Source organism: Culicoides brevitarsis, chromosome 2, assembly GCF_036172545.1.
Source record: "Culicoides brevitarsis isolate CSIRO-B50_1 chromosome 2, AGI_CSIRO_Cbre_v1, whole genome shotgun sequence".
Lineage (NCBI taxonomy): Eukaryota > Metazoa > Arthropoda > Insecta > Diptera > Ceratopogonidae > Culicoides > Culicoides brevitarsis.
Genome location: NC_087086.1, coordinates 41,841,399 through 41,859,034, shown reverse-complemented (window position 1 = coordinate 41,859,034; position 17,636 = coordinate 41,841,399). Strand labels below are relative to the sequence as shown.

The 17,636-nt window shown below is 32.7% G+C and overlaps 4 protein-coding genes across 7 annotated transcripts; 1 reads left to right on the top strand and 3 right to left on the bottom strand.

Annotated features, from left to right (window-relative positions):
* Positions 1–568: 568 nt before the first annotated feature.
* On the bottom strand, positions 569–7,142 carry LOC134829180 (photoreceptor-specific nuclear receptor). Its single transcript, XM_063842177.1, has 12 exons — positions 7,100–7,142; positions 6,803–7,040; positions 4,336–4,380; positions 3,356–3,414; positions 2,465–2,582; positions 2,184–2,404; positions 1,675–1,731; positions 1,499–1,614; positions 1,329–1,424; positions 1,081–1,270; positions 911–1,023; positions 569–854 (listed from the first exon to the last, which is right to left on the bottom strand). The coding sequence occupies exons 1-12, from the start codon at positions 7,140–7,142 to the stop codon at positions 672–674; spliced, it is 1,479 nt and encodes a 492-aa protein (XP_063698247.1). The 3' UTR covers positions 569–671.
* Positions 7,143–9,983: 2,841 nt separating this feature from the next.
* LOC134829324 (E3 ubiquitin-protein ligase rnf146) lies at positions 9,984–10,874 on the bottom strand. The gene is made up of 3 exons (XM_063842361.1): positions 10,734–10,874; positions 10,423–10,650; positions 9,984–10,365 (listed from the first exon to the last, which is right to left on the bottom strand). The coding sequence occupies exons 1-3, from the start codon at positions 10,753–10,755 to the stop codon at positions 10,130–10,132; spliced, it is 486 nt and encodes a 161-aa protein (XP_063698431.1). The 5' UTR covers positions 10,756–10,874; the 3' UTR covers positions 9,984–10,129.
* A 139-nt stretch (positions 10,875–11,013) lies between these two features.
* Positions 11,014–12,268, top strand: LOC134829323 (coiled-coil domain-containing protein 130 homolog). Its single transcript, XM_063842360.1, has 2 exons — positions 11,014–11,155; positions 11,213–12,268. The coding sequence occupies exons 1-2, from the start codon at positions 11,098–11,100 to the stop codon at positions 12,148–12,150; spliced, it is 996 nt and encodes a 331-aa protein (XP_063698430.1). The 5' UTR covers positions 11,014–11,097; the 3' UTR covers positions 12,151–12,268.
* On the bottom strand, positions 12,182–17,597 carry LOC134829322 (AT-rich interactive domain-containing protein 4B). Of its 4 annotated transcripts, none has more exons than XM_063842357.1 (5): positions 17,456–17,597; positions 13,019–17,381; positions 12,844–12,960; positions 12,649–12,780; positions 12,182–12,591 (listed from the first exon to the last, which is right to left on the bottom strand). In XM_063842357.1, exons 1-5 carry the CDS (start codon positions 17,459–17,461, stop codon positions 12,416–12,418), a joined length of 4,794 nt encoding a protein of 1,597 aa, XP_063698427.1. In that variant the 5' UTR covers positions 17,462–17,597; the 3' UTR covers positions 12,182–12,415. The 4 variants fall into 4 exon arrangements, with proteins under 4 accessions (XP_063698427.1, XP_063698425.1, XP_063698428.1 ...); XM_063842355.1 differs by having other exon boundaries at positions 12,182–12,578; XM_063842358.1 differs by having other exon boundaries at positions 12,649–12,777.
* Between the last annotated feature and the right edge of the window lie 39 nt (positions 17,598–17,636).

Genomic DNA, 17,636 nt, shown 5'->3' with positions numbered 1-17,636 from the left:
CTAAGTAGGTAAGAAGAGAAAAAAGTTGTCGATCACATTTCAGACACATATTTTATTACATTTTTCCTTCTTTTTTTCTTCCAGATTATATTTATTATTATTTATTTTAGCGTAAATAGGACTAGATTAGCAACTAGACGTGTAATAATATCATGATATAGATTGTAATATATAAAAGTAGACAACAAAAGATGAGTCAGAAATACTTTAGTAGAACAATTTTTCATCGTAATTTAAAGATCTTATGTAAAATAATAAAAAAGAAGAGCATTTTTGGTATTGAAAAGTGTTTTACATTTACAAAAAAACTTCAAAAATTTTTGAAATTGAGTAAAAAAAAATCAACTTTAACATTTTTCTTCAATTTTAATTCAAAAAAAATCAAAAAAATAATATTTGTAAAAATATAATAAAAAATTTTAAATTTTTCAATTATTTTTCTTCAATTTTAATTAAAAAAATAATTGTTGAAACAATAAATTATGACAAAATTTTGAATTTTTCGAGAAAAATTGATTGCACAAATAAAAATTTTTAATTTTTCAAAAATGATTTGAAATTTAAAACACATTCCATTACCAAAAATTGCCAAAAAGAAAAAATCAACAGTCAGTTTTTCACTAATTTCCTTAAAACTAACGACGACAATGACTAAATAATTTGCAACTAAGTTAATTTCTATACATATCACACAGCACTTTCTCCATCGGCGTATTTCCGATTGTCTTTTGAAAGTACAGCATCTCAATTCTGTGGGAGTTGACTTGTCGCAAAAGCGGAATCATCAACAAAAGACGCCCAAATCTCGCTGAACGCTCGGGAAATTGTGCTTTGCAGTGTTGATACAACATTACCTACAAAAAAACTTCAAGTCAAAAAAAATTTTTTGAAATTTAGTTGAAAAATTCACCTGAGCTTGATCTTGTAAATTTTCAATTTGTGAGGGATCCTTAAGGCCTCGTGATTCGGAGCGAAAAAGAACGATTGCTTTCATGCAAGCAAATTCCGCGGGATCAACTAATACTGAAAATATGAAAAATTTTAGTTTTTACTCAAAAAATGATTTTTTATGAAGTTTACCTGTTTTGAATCGACATAGAATATCATTTAAAATACGAATATCTTGCACAAATGGTCCTTGTTTGTTCGTTTCGGCATCTTCATGCTCCGTGAGAGAGAATAACGTGCAACTCGAGACTTCTAAGGGCATCGACCATTGAATAGCATTCAAGAGAAACAGTTCCGCCCAAGATTCTTCCAACAAAATTATCTAAAAATCATTTTTTTGTTAATTTTACCTCAAAAAATTTTGAAAATTTTAAATTTACTTGATCCCGAAAGGCGAGCGATGCAAAACTCGGCAAGTTTTTAGCCCATTTGACAGCCATGAACAACAAACGTGCACTTGTTTCGTAAATTGTTTCCTTTTTCGATAATAAAAATGAAGAAAAATTAGTCTCAAAATCCATTTTTGGCGCATGATAAGACTTTAACTTACGGCTTGTGTATAATTGTACGTCGTCTGATTGTAGAGCAAAGCAGTTTGTGGCTCTTGTTTCGCCAAATCTGACTCTATATTTACATCATTCGTGTTCGTTACATCAATGGAGTCTTCTGTAAAAGGAAAAAATTTGTATTTTTCTCAACAAAATGGCAAAAAATTCAAAAATTTACCATCGTTATCGTTGTTGGATGTCTTGATCGACGACGAACTTTTTGGCGAACTTGTTTCTGTGTGTGAGAAAATTTAAAAGTTTTATTGAGCTTTGCAAAGGAAAATCGATCGGAAAATGAATTGGAAAAAATGAAAATGAATTAGAGAAACAAAAAAGCTTCTAACGAATTTTTTGAAAAAAACTTTCAAACAGCGCCATCTATTGACGAGCACAGCTTTTTTACATGAAACTTTTGCTTTTCAGCTCACAGATGGCGTGACTCGAAGGTTTTTCCGATTTTCAATTTTCACAAAAAAAATCGTTGTAGTTCAGAATGGAGGCTGTTGAAGAAGTTTATCCCTTCATGAAAAATACTGTTTCGTGAGTAGTTTGTTCGAGACAATGGGATTTGTAATCTGGATCTTCTTCTTGTGTCGTGGTCATGTCGCTCTTTTGTCATTTTGTTCCTCTCATCGAAAATTTTTACAATTTTCATCCCTTTTTCCTTAAAGAAACCCCAAAACTCACCTTGATTGATGTAAGTTGGTGTCGTGCTCATATTTGCTCTCATTTGTGATTCCATAACGGGCGAGAGTTTCGCATCGATCGACAATCCGCTCGTCAAATTATGATGCTGCGACAAGCCATTTGGAACGGGCAAATGATTGTGATGGAAAAACGGAGCTGCAGGCGTGAACAAAGCTGATGTATAACGCGACGGCGACAACATTGACAACGAAGCAGGAGGTCTACGAAAAAAAATTTCTCATTAAAATTCAATTTTTTAGTGATAATTGTTCATTTCTTACCCAAAAACACCAACAGCAACTGAACACGCCTCTCGCAAAGCACGTCCTTGACTCATCTCGCGCAAAGCCTCGGGTCGAATTGTTGCCGTATTTCGTGGTTGACGCTCATTTTGAACGGCTACAAGAAGAAAAAACAGGGAGAAAGATTTTACAAATTGTTTTATAAATATGAATAATTTGCATAACGACACGTGCCGAGTAGTTTTTAGTCAAACGAATTCAAATCCTTTTAGTTGGCATCTCTTTTGAAACAATTATTGTCATCATTATTATTATTTGTGTGACAAAATTATTCAAAAGAGACACAAAGTGTAAACCGCACAACAAGTCTTTAATTATTTTATCATGGATCCCTCACTCTCTCGAAAATTTATTAATGTGTGACAAATTTTTGAACAACAGCACGTGAAGGAGAACGATCAACACCCGTTCACCGCCAATTATCACGTTAAAAAATATGGAAAAATTATCGTGCGACGCTAAATTGTCTGTTAATTGCGGGAAAATTATTATTTTTCGTCATGATGATGACCCGATTATAAAACAGCAACTCACTGAACTGAGCAAGAATGTGGCACGAAGAAAAACATTCATCCTAAAAATTGAATATTTATATAGTAACAAATACGTGAGGAAAATTTTGAACATTTTTTTTTGTTTCACGTTTAAAAAAACACACGAGTCGGAAAGATGGATGATGATGATTTTGTTCTTTTGTATGCCGAACTTCATGATTTTGAGTGAATTTTGGGTACAAGAGGGATGAAAGGTAGATATTTGCATTGATTTCGGGCAAATCCTTAAGGGAGTGGCATTAGAAGAAAAGCATTTACGGAACAAAAGAAGAAAAAAGGTTTTAAGAAAGAGAGAAATTTTGATTGACTGACTTACCATCTTTGTTCATTCCCATTGTGAGGCATTTCTTCAATCGACATGCTTGGCATTGGTTTCTATTAAGATAAGTAAAAAAGAAATTGAAAAATTAAATTAAATTTTCAGGATGATGGGGAAAGTTTTTTTTTTTTTTTTTTAAATTATAATTTTTGAAGTTTTTAGTTTTAAAAAGAAGAAAATTTAAGAAAAATATTCTCTAAATTATTTTTTTCCCAAAACTTTTGGAATTTAAAATTTAAAATAAAAAAAACTTAATCAAATATCAAAATTTTTGTGGAAAAAAAATAATTTAGAGAATATTTTCTACTTATTTAGATCAAAACCTCCAAAAATGGTTATTTTCAAAAAAAAAAAAAAAAAAATTCCCAAAAAAAAAAAAATTAAAAAAAATGTTTTCTTAAATTAACTTTAAAATTAACTAAATTTTTTAATAATTTTAAATCTTCAAAAATTATTATAAATTTTAGTTTCTGACCCAAAATTGGAACAAACTTTAACAAAAATATTCTTTTACATATTTTATAAATTATATTAAGATTTAGAAGTTAAAATTTAATGAAATACTCTTCAATTCAATAATCTTCAAAAATCTTCAATTTTTTAACAAAATTTTAAAGATTTCATTCAAAAATTATTTTTTTTTACTGAAACTTATTTTTTTCATTTTGTCGATTGAAATTGTAAAAAAATAAATTTAAACTTAATTTAATTAAATTAAATAAATTGATTAAATAAATTAAATTAAATTTATAAAATTAAATTAAATTAAATACTAAAATAAAATTTAAAAAATAAATTAAATTTATAAAAATTTATAAAATAAATGTTTCGACACTTTTTATCAGAATCATCAATATTGTTTAAAAATTAAAAAAAAATATGTTAAAGGAAAAATTTTAAAAATGTCTTCCATAAAAGTATTTTTTTCTGAAGCTCAAAAAGATTTTTGCCATTAATTACTAAAATTAATAACTCACCTATGAGCTTTATCCACGATACATCTTCCTGTCCCAGCTTGGCATCTGCATAAAAGAGAGAAAAGGACCATAAATGAAAATTTTCCCTTTTTTCCTTTGATTTATCTCTTTTTGTGTTGGAATTAAACATTTTGTCGGATAATATCCCGAACAAACACACAAAACTCAATCGTTTTCTCACTTAATCCCATTTAGTATTGATTTCATTTCTTGCGCGCCGTTTTCATTTTCCTTTTGCATAATTCATGAATCAATTTCGAATAAATCATAACATAATCCAAGCGCTTCACTTGTGACACTTTCGTCTAAAATATGACATATTGATCACCACCCGAACGACAAGATGTACAAATTTTCCAAAGGGCTTATCTCTTTTTTTTTGTTGCAATTGCGGTTGAATTACACACAACGCAGGAAAAAATCAAAGGAACCTTGACTTTTTCCATTTCGCCCTCGTTAATTCCTCTAAATAAATAATAAAATGTTAAATTAAATTATCTTCCAGACTCTATTAGTGTAAATAGTCCCCATTGCTTTTTTATTATTTCGTCATTTGGCAAGTCATGGGCATCAAGTGCGCACATTTGTTACAAAAAGCATTCGAGGATTTCTTCAATTGAATCGCTTAAGCATCCCGAATATATGACCATATGCGTCTACAAAAGGTTCATCCGATTTATTTGTGTGAAGGAATTAACTGCATGTTTCAAACCAGCAAGTGAATAGATTTTTAATAGGAAAATTATTCAAAAAAGAGATTAATGCGATCAAAATATACTTAACTACCCTCTAACGCATCGCCTTAATTTAATCAAATCAAAGTTGAGGGTGAATGCGCGCACGGGGTGACAACGGACCAAAAGTGCCGCATGTGTTGTAATTTGCAGAATGGAAAAATGCTGTAAGTGTATTACAATTTATGCGAAAAAATAAAAAAAAAAACATCAATCTAACAAATATGACAAACAGGCAGCAGCAGCAACAACGATAAAATGGAAAAGTACTCAGTCTAATTAGAATTTTGTTGATGCTAATCCTTTAGTTGCAAGCAAAAGACACGCAATGCTCAAGGAATTTGTGTAAGTAGATATTAATTGATTTTTAACGCAAATGAAGTTACTCGTTGCTTTGATGGAAAAATGAAAAAAGTTTATTTACATTTTTTTTTTTTTTTTGAGAAAGTGAAGAAAATATTCAACGGCAGTTTTTTCCAAAAGTTTAAATTTTGTTTTTAAATTAATTAATTATTTTCTTGCATTATTTAAATATTTTAACTAAATATTTTTTTATTTTTTGAAAGTTGAAAAAATCCATGCATTTTACATGGTCTATATTCAAAACCAACAATTGATATTCGTATTCGTTATAAATTTCGTATTTTTTTACGTATTTTTTACGTATTTTTTTACGTAATTTTTTACGTAATTTTAACTTATAAATTAATTTTCAAGCTTATGAACCATTCAATCGAAATAGAAATTCATGAAAAATTAAAAATTTTTCTCAAAAATTGTAATTTTTGTTTTGGATGTCAAAATTATCAATGCTGAAGGTCTGAATTCTATTTAAATTAGGATTTTGAACTGATACTTCAAAAATGTTGAAAAAAATTTTAAAGTTGTATTTTTGTTAAAGATCATACTGAATATGATGCAAAAGCAAAATTTCACTTTTTTCATAATTAAAAATTTTTTTATATTTTTTTTTACGAATTTTTTTTTTGTAACTTTAAATGAAATCTTGTTACAATTTTTTAAATTTTAATTTTCAGAACTAAAAAAGCTCAAAAATACCTTAAAATTTTTTAATAAAAAAAATTAATTTAAATTAAAAATTTTACATAAGTTGAAAAAAATTATATTTTGCTTATTTATTATTCTCGAGTATTTTTTAAGCTGCGAAATATTAATTATTTTTGGTTAATTAATTTAATTTAATTTTATTTATTTATTATTATTTTTTGTTATTACTCAATTATTATTTAATTATTAAATTAATTATTTTTTATTTAATTTTCTTTCAGAAAATTTGTTAAAAATGTTCTGTGTAAATTTTAGAAATAATTTAACAAATTATAACAAAAGATCAAAAGTCATTGAAAATTTCACGAAATAAATTTTTGTAATCTCTTTCCAGTTTTTGTTAAAAAAAAAAAATTAAATAGAATCTGATTTGAAGAATAATTTAAAAAAAAAATTACAAAAAGTTTTTAATTATCAAAAATATTATATTTTTCATTATTTCATTAATATTGAATTGACTTTTGATCTTCAATTTTTTTAAATATTTATTTTTTTAAAAATCTTTCAACTTTATAGGTCTAAAATTTCACTTCACTTTATAAATTATTTTTCACTTTTTTCAGCTATCATATCCACAAAGTAGCTCCTATTTCCGACGGCCATTTTGGAAAATTGATTTTCGCGTCGGATCGATTTTCAATTAAAACAAAAAAAAATATTCTTACCTGTAAATGAGTTTTCTCCTCACGCTGCGTTTGAAAAATCCTGAACATCCGTTGCACGCCAAAATCCCATAATGTTTTCCCGAACTCGTGTCTCCGCAAACGACACACGTCAAATTCAGCGAGACATTTTTCTTATTTGAACTATCGGGTTTCTCCGCAGGCGATTGAGCTCGAGCAGGCCATTGCATTAGGCGATGCGACGACGGGTAACACGACAAGAGCGATGATTTCGATTGATCTGAAAAAGGATTTTTAGTAAGTTTTTTTTTTGTTTTAATGAAATTTTAGGAAAATTACCCGTTGGAGTTGTTTTGCTCGAATTACTTTCGGTATTTTCCATGATTTGGACAACTTTTGAAAGTCTCAAGGAACAAAAAAGAAAAGAATTTGTGAGGAAATTCGGTAGAAATGAGTCGAACAAACGTAAAACCAGCACAACGTTTGATTCACTTTTGTTTGATTTTAAACTTCCTCGCTTTTGCTTGGCAAATAACAAACACTAAGCCAAACCTTCTACTTTTGCTATCCATAGAACAAACGTACAAACTCACAAAATCACATATTTGATAAATTGATGTCGCCTTAACATCAATTTACTTTTTATGTGTGCTCGCTACGACGCTGTATTGCTGTAGAAACGGGAAAATTACAGGGAAAACTGTCGAAAATGTTCACAATTTGCTCCTCTGATGATCGTACCATGGACCCTTTTTCATCAAAACGCTCTGTAAAATTCGTTCAGAATATCATTTCTACACTGTTAATGTCGAAGGATCATATTTAAAGGACTTTTCATGAATTCAAAATATTTTTTGAAAAAAAATTAATTTTCAATTTTTGGATTTTTAAAAAATTTTCCAAAGGTAAGATTTTTTTAACAGTGTGAAACACCACAAAAATTCATACACTAACCTTTTTCGTCGTCGTAGGTATCACAAATCTGTAATATGAACTCTGACAAATTGTACCATGACAATTTGATCCTTTTTATGAGGCACCTCCTTCTTGGGCGGAGCAATCCTTGTTGTTCGCGTACCCGCATAATAAATGGCCGAAAGATTCTATTTAACTTTTTAAGGCTTACGAAGTGTGCTGTGTCGCGTTTTGTGTGCGGCAGATAAATTTTATTTTATGCTTTTCACAAAAGATGTCTGTGCAGTGTAGTAGCAGTGACCTGGAAGACGACACAACTTTATTTATTATCGTTGAAGGGAGAAACATTAGGAGACGACGAGAACAAAGAGCTCCATTTAATTTTTCTTTTCCCATTTTTTGCTATCTCTGTGCTTTTCTGTGTGTATAAAGAAAAAGACGGAAAATAAGAAAGATCAAGAAAAATCAATGAAGCAGCAGGTGCGGAACGTTGAAAAATTGAAAATGGTTGAAAATTGAGAATTAACTTTGAAATCAAGCATCGACATGAAATTTGTCTTTTTTTTTGTGAAATTGACATTTTTACGAAAAAAATTATCAAAAAAAGTGTTTTGCAAATGTTTTTGACATAAATTAAATTTAAATTAAATGAACTAAATTTTAATTATTTTTTGATTAAAAGTTATAAAATTGAATTCTTGAAACTTGAAAAAAGTGATAAATATAAAAAAAATTAAGAAAAAAATTAACACAGTGAAAATTATCAAAAAAAAAGTTTTTTTCTATTTTGTCAAAATAATCTTGTAAGGTAAAAAAACATTTTAAATCAAAAAAAGAAGAAAATAAATCTTAAAAAAAAAAATTCTTAACTGACAAATTGGAAGCTAAAATATGAAGTATAATTTTTTTCTAATATCTTCAATTTTTTTTTTACATTTTAGGCCTTAGTAGTTTAAGAATAAAAAATTAATTTCTATTGAATTTTCATGAAAATTTTCACTAATTTTACATTTAATTTGTTAACTTTCGAATACATGTTAAAAATAATTTTTTTTGTCAAAAGTTTCTGAAAAGGCAAATAGTATTTTTAAGTCAAAAAATTAAGAAAATTATTTTTTTTTCTTAATTTTCCTTAAATGAAAAGTGTTCATGATACATATATTTTTTTTTCTATTTTTGAGAGTAAAAAATCATAAGAAATATTTTCTCATTGTATTTTTTATAGAATTTTTTTTTTATTTTCATATTAAATTTGTTAAATCTTGACGTGAAAAATTTTTTTTTGTCTCAATATTTAAGAAAAGAAATAAACATGACATGAAAATTACAAACGTGAAAATATGAAATTTTGTTAAAAATTACTTTCAGTGTTAATCATTGTTGAAAAATAACAAAATTTCTCAAAAATTAAAAATTTGGATGTCAGAAATTTTTTTTTACATTTTTAATTTTTATAATTTTTTTTCATGTTCATATTTTGACCTTATTGAAAAAAATTTTAAGAAATATCAAAATTTTGAAACTGAATATTAAAAAAAATTTTTTTTTGACAAAAAATCCTTATTTCATATAAAATTAGAAAAAATGACAAAAATAATGAAAACCAATAAAAATATTTTTTTCATAAAAAACTTTTCACGTCGGCAAAACTTTTCCTTCGTAACCACTTTTCTGCTCATCATCAACGAAAAAAAAAAGTTAATGAAACTTAATCGAATCTGACAAAGACACGAACATCGAAAATATTCAATCAATGTATCAACAAACCCGCCTACCATTCGATAATTTCATCTAAATTCACGTTGCGTGCCTTCTTCATCAAAAAATAAATATTTTTACACCCCAAACGTCAATCACACTAAAATTCGCAGCGTTCTCGTACGAATGCGTGAGAGGAGGAGGATGCATTGCCTTTTTTTGTTTTACCTCAAAACGTGCATCGAAGGAAGGCAGAAAATACAAAAAATAGACAGACTGATACTGACATTTGTTGGAAAATTGTCAGAAACAATTATTTAATGTGTAATGGAAAACAATAAAATATAATTTATTTACAATTGATGGATTTATTTGTTTTGAATTGTATCGAAGTTTGCTCATTTTTTACGGAGAAGCAGGTTTAAAAAAACAACTTTTTAAAGGGGGTGAACTCGAAAAGGTAATTAAGTGTAAGAAATTTCTTTTGGTTGTTCAAAAAAAAAAAAAAGGTAAGAATTGTTTTATGAGCATAATAGGGGGTAACATTAACATATGTATGTGATGTAAATATCGAAGGGTGAGAGAAAAACTCATCTTGTTTAAATATATTCAACATTTTTTTTATTTATATAACTTTTATTCACAGTCTTCGTCTTGCAATTAGCAAATTTTCGATTTTTTTGAGCACATTCTCCAAAAAAATCCAAAAATAACTCTAAAAATGGAAAAATTCTTGACACAATTTGAGAAATAAATTCAATTATTGGTTGGTCCATGCTTTTGTCGAATGCCTCCGACGCCTTTTTTGGGCCTCGTACTCAGATCTCGCTTGACTCGACGATGTTTGGAAGTGTCATTCATGCGACACTGATGCAAAATGGAAAAATCTATGACATAAACGTTGCCTGCGATCAATATTGTGCATTGCGGTTGATTTTTCATGTACGCATCTTCCAATTCGCTCGATGTTCGTTCGTCATATTGCCACCAACCTTCATAAAAATTAATGAATTTTCGTAAAATTTCATAGAATTCACGCAAAAACTCACCATTCTTCCCTTCGTAATACCAAACGAACCGCGGATCATCTGTTTCTGTCTTTTGTTGTGCTGTTTCAAGGAGATTTGGGTTCTCGAGGAATTCGGGACTGATTTCTTGTCGACAGAGCGCACAGCGCGGCGACTTATCGGAGATTCCTTTGATGCAAAGGAAGCAAAAAACATGACCACAGGGCAGTTTTGCAGGTTGAATGTAGCTTTGGAGACAAATTGAACATTCTAAAAATTGCACAATTTCGTAAACAAAGAAAAATAATAATTTAAATGGAAGAAAATTCGAAAAAATTAAAATTTTTTCATACCTTCACTGTTTTCTGTCTCCATTTTGTGTGTCTTTTGGGCTTTTTTGGAAATGTATCGTGCACGAGGCTTCAATTAAAGCCACAATTTCAATATTTTTGTTCCTCCGTCGTGAATTGGTGTCATCCATCAACAATGGCGTCGTTCATACATGAGTTTTCGTGTCATTTATCAATTTCATTCGTCTCAATACCAACAGCTGATACGCCCCAGCATGCAATTAGCAATTTTTTTTTGCATGCTGGGGCGTATCAGCTGATTGTCAACATCTGGCAACACTAAAAAATAAACAATTTCATGAAATTCGAGAATTTTTAACAAATTTTTTTGATTTAAAAGGATTTTAAAGCTTAATATCGTTCAAAAATGGGTGAACGTAAAGGACAGAATCATTACTATCCGCCAGATTATGATCCGAAAAAAGGTAAATGTCTTAAATTTTCACTTTTAAAAAATATTTTATCCAAAATTCTTTTTTTAGGAAGTCTCAATGCCTTTCTCGGGACCCATGCCTTGCGTGAACGTGCTCGCAAGATCCATTTGGGCATCATTATTATCCGTTTTGAGATGCCATACAATATTTGGTGCGAAGGATGCAAAAATCACATTGGCATGGGTGTTCGTTACAACGCCGAGAAGACCAAAGTTGGAATGTACTATTCGACTCCCGTGTATCAGTTTCGGATGAAATGCCATTTGTGCGACAATCATTTCGAGATCAAAACAGATCCGGGCAATTTGGACTATGTGATCGTTAAAGGCGCACGAAGACAAGAAAATCGATGGGATCCAACGCAAAATGAACAAATCGTGCCCGAAACGAAGGAAGTTCAGAGGAAACTTTTCGACGATCCGATGTACAAACTCGAACACGGCGCAAAAGATCAACAAGCAGCTGACGACGCAAAACCCGTAATTGGAAGACTTTATCAACGCAACAACGATGTATGGAAAGATTGTTTCGAAGCGAATTCCCGTTTGAGAGCGGAATTCAGAAAACAGAAAAAAGAGATAAAAGCGACGGAAGAAAAGGATAATGAATTGCTCAAAAAGAGTAGTTTGGACATAAAATTACTTCCCGAATCAGCTGACGATCAAAAAGTCGCCAAATTATTAAGACTTCACGCAAGTAAAGACGTAAAATCGCGCGAAAAACAAAAACAACTCGAAATTATGGCAAAACCTGCCTTACCTTCGACCCTTTTACAATCATTTGGGGGATTAAAACGCGAAAATTTGCTGAAACGAAGTCTGACACAAACAAATATCGGAGTTGTGAAAAAGAAAACAAAACTTGATGAACCAAGTTCTTCAAAAGAAAGTCAAGAGAAGCCAAAAGAAGACAATAAAAAAGGAAATTCTTCACTTTCACTTTTGGGAAATTATAGTAGCAGCGAATCTGAATCAGATCACGGATAGAATTCGTCAATAATATACGTTATTTGTTAAAATTCTTTTTATTTCTATTTTTAAAAAAGGTCCTTAACTCATAAGTTGATGCCAAAATACGTTAAATGCCTTAAACATTATTTTTTTTTTGTTATAAAATTCTCATTAATACTAAAAAGAAAAGTAAATTTCCAACTAATTTCATGTCACATCTAAAAAACTTTTGAAAAATTTAAACAAATTGCCTCACAATCGTGTCTGTCGAGCCTGCCAGAGACGTGAAATTGCATTTTTTTTAACTACTTGCTTTTGCTTTTTCATTCTTTTTGTTTTCTCGTTCGCGTCGTCGTAACTTTTTACGACGTCTCTCGATGCTGGCGAGCTCGGATTTGATGTTGTTATAAGTTTTTTGCAAATCTTGAATTTTTTTGCGGAGTATTGAGATACGTTGATTACTGCTAAGGGCGGGATCTGAAAAAAAAATATTTTTTGTAAATTGAATTTTTAGGAAAATTTTGAATTACATACCTAATTGAACCAAGAAATTGTACTGCGATGGTTTGAGAGATCGTCCTGCAATGTTACACGTGTTTGAAATATTTTGCATGGGCACTGAACGATGAGGAGCGATATCTGAATTGTCTTCGCTATCTGTGCCTGCTATACGGAAAAATAAAAAAAAATAAATTTTCGAAAATTTTTCATGAAAAAAATCATTTTTACCGTTATTTCTTGTGTTAGCAGCATTTGTACGTCCCCGACGTTTCTTAGCAGATGTTTCTGTCTCACTTGATTTTCGTTGTCTCTTCGTACGTTTCTTGCCTGAATACTCATCTTGTGCTAAAATACAAAAAAATTCTAAAAATCTCAAAATTTTTAATTAAAAAAAATTTCTTACTCATTCTTTCGCTATCAGATTTGCTATCATCTTGACTATAACTTCCTCGGGGCGAATTTTCAGCTGTTTGAGTGCCTTTTTTGCCTGAATAGTCGTTTGGATCAATGTCATCTCGCTCTCCCAATGAAGCAGGAACCAAAAATCCTGAATCTGCATAAACTTTTCTCGTGTTTGTGTCTGTTGCATCTTTAATTCCGCTCGAAGCGGGACTTCCGGGGATAGTTTCTTCACACAAAAGCATCGAAATTGGCTCGTTGGGCGTTTCTCCTTCAGCAGTTGTTGTTTTTTCGACAGTTTTTGTTGTTGGCTCGTCAGAAATTTTCACCAAATTACTGCTTTCGTATTGACGTTGGATGAGTTTCGACTCTTGGAAGGACTCTTGAAGGAATTTCGGGTTGACATGTTTGTCTTGCTTCATTATTACGTTCGTCTTGATGTCGTTCAAGTCATCAGTTTGCAAAAATTCTGAAGATTGACTTTCATCTTCGATCACTAAACGACTTTGTTCTGAATCAGTACTGTCGTCAGACTCTTCTTCGTATCGATTTTGGGGAGTTTGGGTCGTTGTAGAAGCAGCTTGAGCCGCAGAACTTTTCTGAATGACACTTTCCAATTTTTGGATTGTTTCACTCAATTCATTGTTCTTCGGGGAAATTGACTCCAAAATATCGACTTTTGTGTCTTGTGATGAGGACTTGATTGGGATGAAATGACTCGTATCTATCTTCGGAGGATCTCCTAAATGCGCAATTGACGCCAACGACGACTTCAGCATTTCGGGTTTCTTCGAGATAAAAGTCAACGGAGAGTCGCCAATCTTTTTTTCAGGCTTAGATTCCGATTCAACATTCGATTTTTGACTTAAAACGTTCAAAAGTTTGTCTGCAATCGAACAAGGTTTCTCTACTTTGGGAGGTTCGTACATCGGATCTGTCAAAATCTTCTTCACAGACTCCAATTCTGATATTTTATGCTTTTGTTCGTCCTTTACACTTCCCAAGCCTCGTAATACGCCAATTTTTTCACTTTTCAATATGCATTCGGGCGAAGACTCCAAATTTGTGTTCATAAAAACGGATTTGTTGATCAATTTGGGACTTCCAGGCGCATCGTATTCATCCATTTTTCCGATCGGTTTGAAGCTCGGCGATTTTCGTAACGCATCGAAGGCAGATTCGACACTTTCTGATGCAAAACTCGAACTTGAAGCGATTTCCTCGTCCTTTACTTTCGTTGAATCCGCTTTCATGGGAGATTTTTTAACTTTTTTACTTGATGCGGGACTCGATTGTTCACGCGTTGGAGACTCATCTGTCGCAGAAGTGCCTGAAATCGTGCGTTTCTTTGTTTTTTTCTCAGTTTCCATGTCTGACAAATGCTTTCTGCTACTGGCTGCACTTTCAAATTCGAACGGTTCGGGTTCTTTAAACTCGTAGATGTCCGAAGTTTCTTCTTTTTTCGCATCTTTCATTCCTTGCAACTCCAAAATGGGAGATTTTGACTTTTCCAAGACAGTTTTTGCGGTACTTTTCTCGATGACGCTTCGTGGGATGGATTTTTCAATGTTACTCGATGCGGATTGTTGCGGCGATGGCGAAGATTTTTTATCCGTATTTTTCGCGGGAGTTTTTTCGGATTTTTTATCAGTTTGTTTTGCTTTTGCAGCTTTCGATGGTGTCTTGGTTTCCTTCTTTTCTGTTTGTTTTGCGACAGGAGATGGAGCTGGACTTGATTTTTCGAGTTTTCCAAAGCTTTTTTGTTCGTTCGAAGATTTTTCTGCAATGAGTTTCGTTTGAAGAGTTTTCAACGAATCAGATCCGAATGTTTTTGCTGAAGATTGTGAATCATCGCCGTCTCCAAATTCCTCAGAATCGGATGAAACACCCGAAAACTTTGTCGCCGAGGTAGAAGCTGTCGATAAATTGCTCTTCGTTGACAAATTCGAGATATCTTCGTTCTTAACTTTAATCACAACTTCTGAAGTAATCCCAAGACTTTCCAAAGCTGCGGGAGATCCACTTTTCAAATCTTTAAATCCCTTCAATTCTGAACGAATTTGATTCAAATCATAATCTCGTCCCTTTGTTCCATTCGAAAACTCATCTGATGATTCTGTGACGTTAGATTTGTCGGAAGCGATTGCTTTTGTTGTCGAAGCTGCTGACGACGAAGTACTTCGTTGCGCACTTTTTTTGATAGGTTCATCCGAATCTGTGTCGGAATCCGTTTGAATGCTCGAAATATCCGTATTATTCGATGTTCGTCGTGCACTACTGCCTCGTGTGCCAACACGTCGCGAAACGGGTGTCATTGGGCTCTTTCCTGACCCCGGTAAGGGAGTTGTTGATCGTTCGCCTTTTGATCCGACACGATTGCGTTTCGCGGATTTTGGACCTACAGCATTATTTCCCGCAGATGGCGGCGGCGCAGCGGGACTTGTGCCTTGATTCGTTGGTTTTTGTGATGATTTGTTGCCTTTTTTGGATTGTTTGGCATTTGTGAGATTTTCGGCGATACGATCTCGACGAACCCATTCGTCGTATCGCGTATTCCAGCCCGTGTAATGTACCAAATAGACATTTTCTCCGTCTTGCTTTTGAATTTCCAACACTTTTGCTTCGTACGTGACTTTTTGTTCGTGATAGAAAACTTTGAGTTTGTCGCCAATGTCGATTTTGAAGGTTGAATTAGCATTTGGCTTCGATGTTCCGGGAGCAATTGCTTCGGGTTCTTTTTTCAACGATGTTTCGCTATCTTTGCGTTTTCGAACACTTTGTCTCTTATCATCCGGCAATGGAGTTTTCTTACTTGGAGGTTTATCTTTTTTGCGTTCTTTTTCATTTCCGCTATCTTTACCGCTTTCCTTCTCCTTTGTCGGACGAGGTTCGTCTTCTTTCTCACTCAAATCCTTCTTTTCCTCAAATTTATCGACCAAATTTCGAACTTTTCCGAGTTTTTTGCTGCTGTGTTTCACTTTTTGTTCTCCTCCGCTTTCATTCGCGACTTCTTCTTCTTCTTGCTTCACATTTATCGTCGTCGGAACACTCGTTGCTGCAGATGTTGAAGCACTTGGCGTCGTTTTTGAGACATTTTCTTTCACATTTTCCTCTTTAGGTTTCGGGCTTGCGACAGAACTGGCTCTTACTAAACTTCTTCCCTTCGTTGGTCGATTTCGAGGCGTTGTTATCATCGTACATCCAAGCTTACGATTGAATTCCTCAAAGGCATGCAAGAATTTCTTATAAGCTTGTTTCACCAAATTTGTGATGCTTGCCGTTGCGGGTGCAAATCCCAAACGAATTGCAATTGCTTTCCATTGATTTTGGGTCGTTACTTTGTTATAACCGCCTAATTTTTGTACCGTGCGGAATAAACGATACAAATCGACATCTCGATTCGTAATTGAAGGACCTTTGTTCAAAGGAGTTCCGCGATCATCCATAAATTTGTATAATTGGGCGACAAAATGATCTTTTTCCTCCGAAGGTTCATCCGTTGAACTGTCACTCTCGTAATCGGGATCTGTGTCACTTGAGCCGTCAGTTGATCCAAATAGCACGTCACGATCCCAATGAGGCGGAAGTTGATCTTTATCCAAGAATTCAAGAGCAGAAATGACGGCAGGATTTTTTTCTGAAGCGGCAAGTTCGCGGGTAAAGTCTTGCGCTTCTTTTTTCGGCACTGTATAATAACGCCCATCTTTGAAAGAACGCACGAGATATTCATCTTTAACTTTTATCTTGACAGTTTCTTGTGCTGTTGGCGCTACAACGAGAGCAGGGAACCAATTTTCCTTCGAAGACTTCTTTTTCGTCTCTGACATTTCAACACAAATAACTTTTCCGATATTTGCCTCCTTTTCTTGTACCTTTTTCTTTACGGGAGGCTCGTCATCTTCCTCTTCCGAGCTGTCGTCTTGCATATGTCTTCCCGAACGTCTTCCGCGACGCCCAACTCCAACAACGGGATTTCCAAAATGCTCTGGATTCGTCAATGGTAACTCATCTAACGTCATTTCGTTAAAATGTCGCCCGCTTTTCAAGCAAAGTGCTGTTCTTCGCAGCGTCGTAATATCGCCGTCATCGAAAACAACCGTATATTGCGAAATATCTTGGATTTTTGTGATAGTTGCTTCGACATATTCCTTCCGATCGGGATGTTTGACTTCGACAGTTGCTCCCATGCGAATTTGACCCCGTATCATGTCGTCGCCCACAGTACCTGAACCGAGTCCCTGCTTGTAGGCGACTTTGCATTTTATGTTACGTACAACTTTACGTACTTTGGCCTCGCAAAAGGCTCCTTTGTATTTGGCAGAGACCTCGGTGCCCACTAACAACGGGTATGGTTGATCGTCGATCGTCTAAAAATGGGAGAAATGTTTATGGAAATGTTTAGAAATTGCACGAAAATTCTATGCAAGGTCATTTTACGCACCTGCATCTTGTTTTGCTGAAGAAAATAACGTTCAAAAGATAGAGGATCTGTTGCAAACGCCACTTTTACTCTGTTTTGTCACACAATTTCAATAAGAAATATTGATTAAGACGCAAAATTACGAGAAAAAATCATTTTCCTGACTTTCACAACTCTTTAAGACGCCAAAAAATTGACAGCT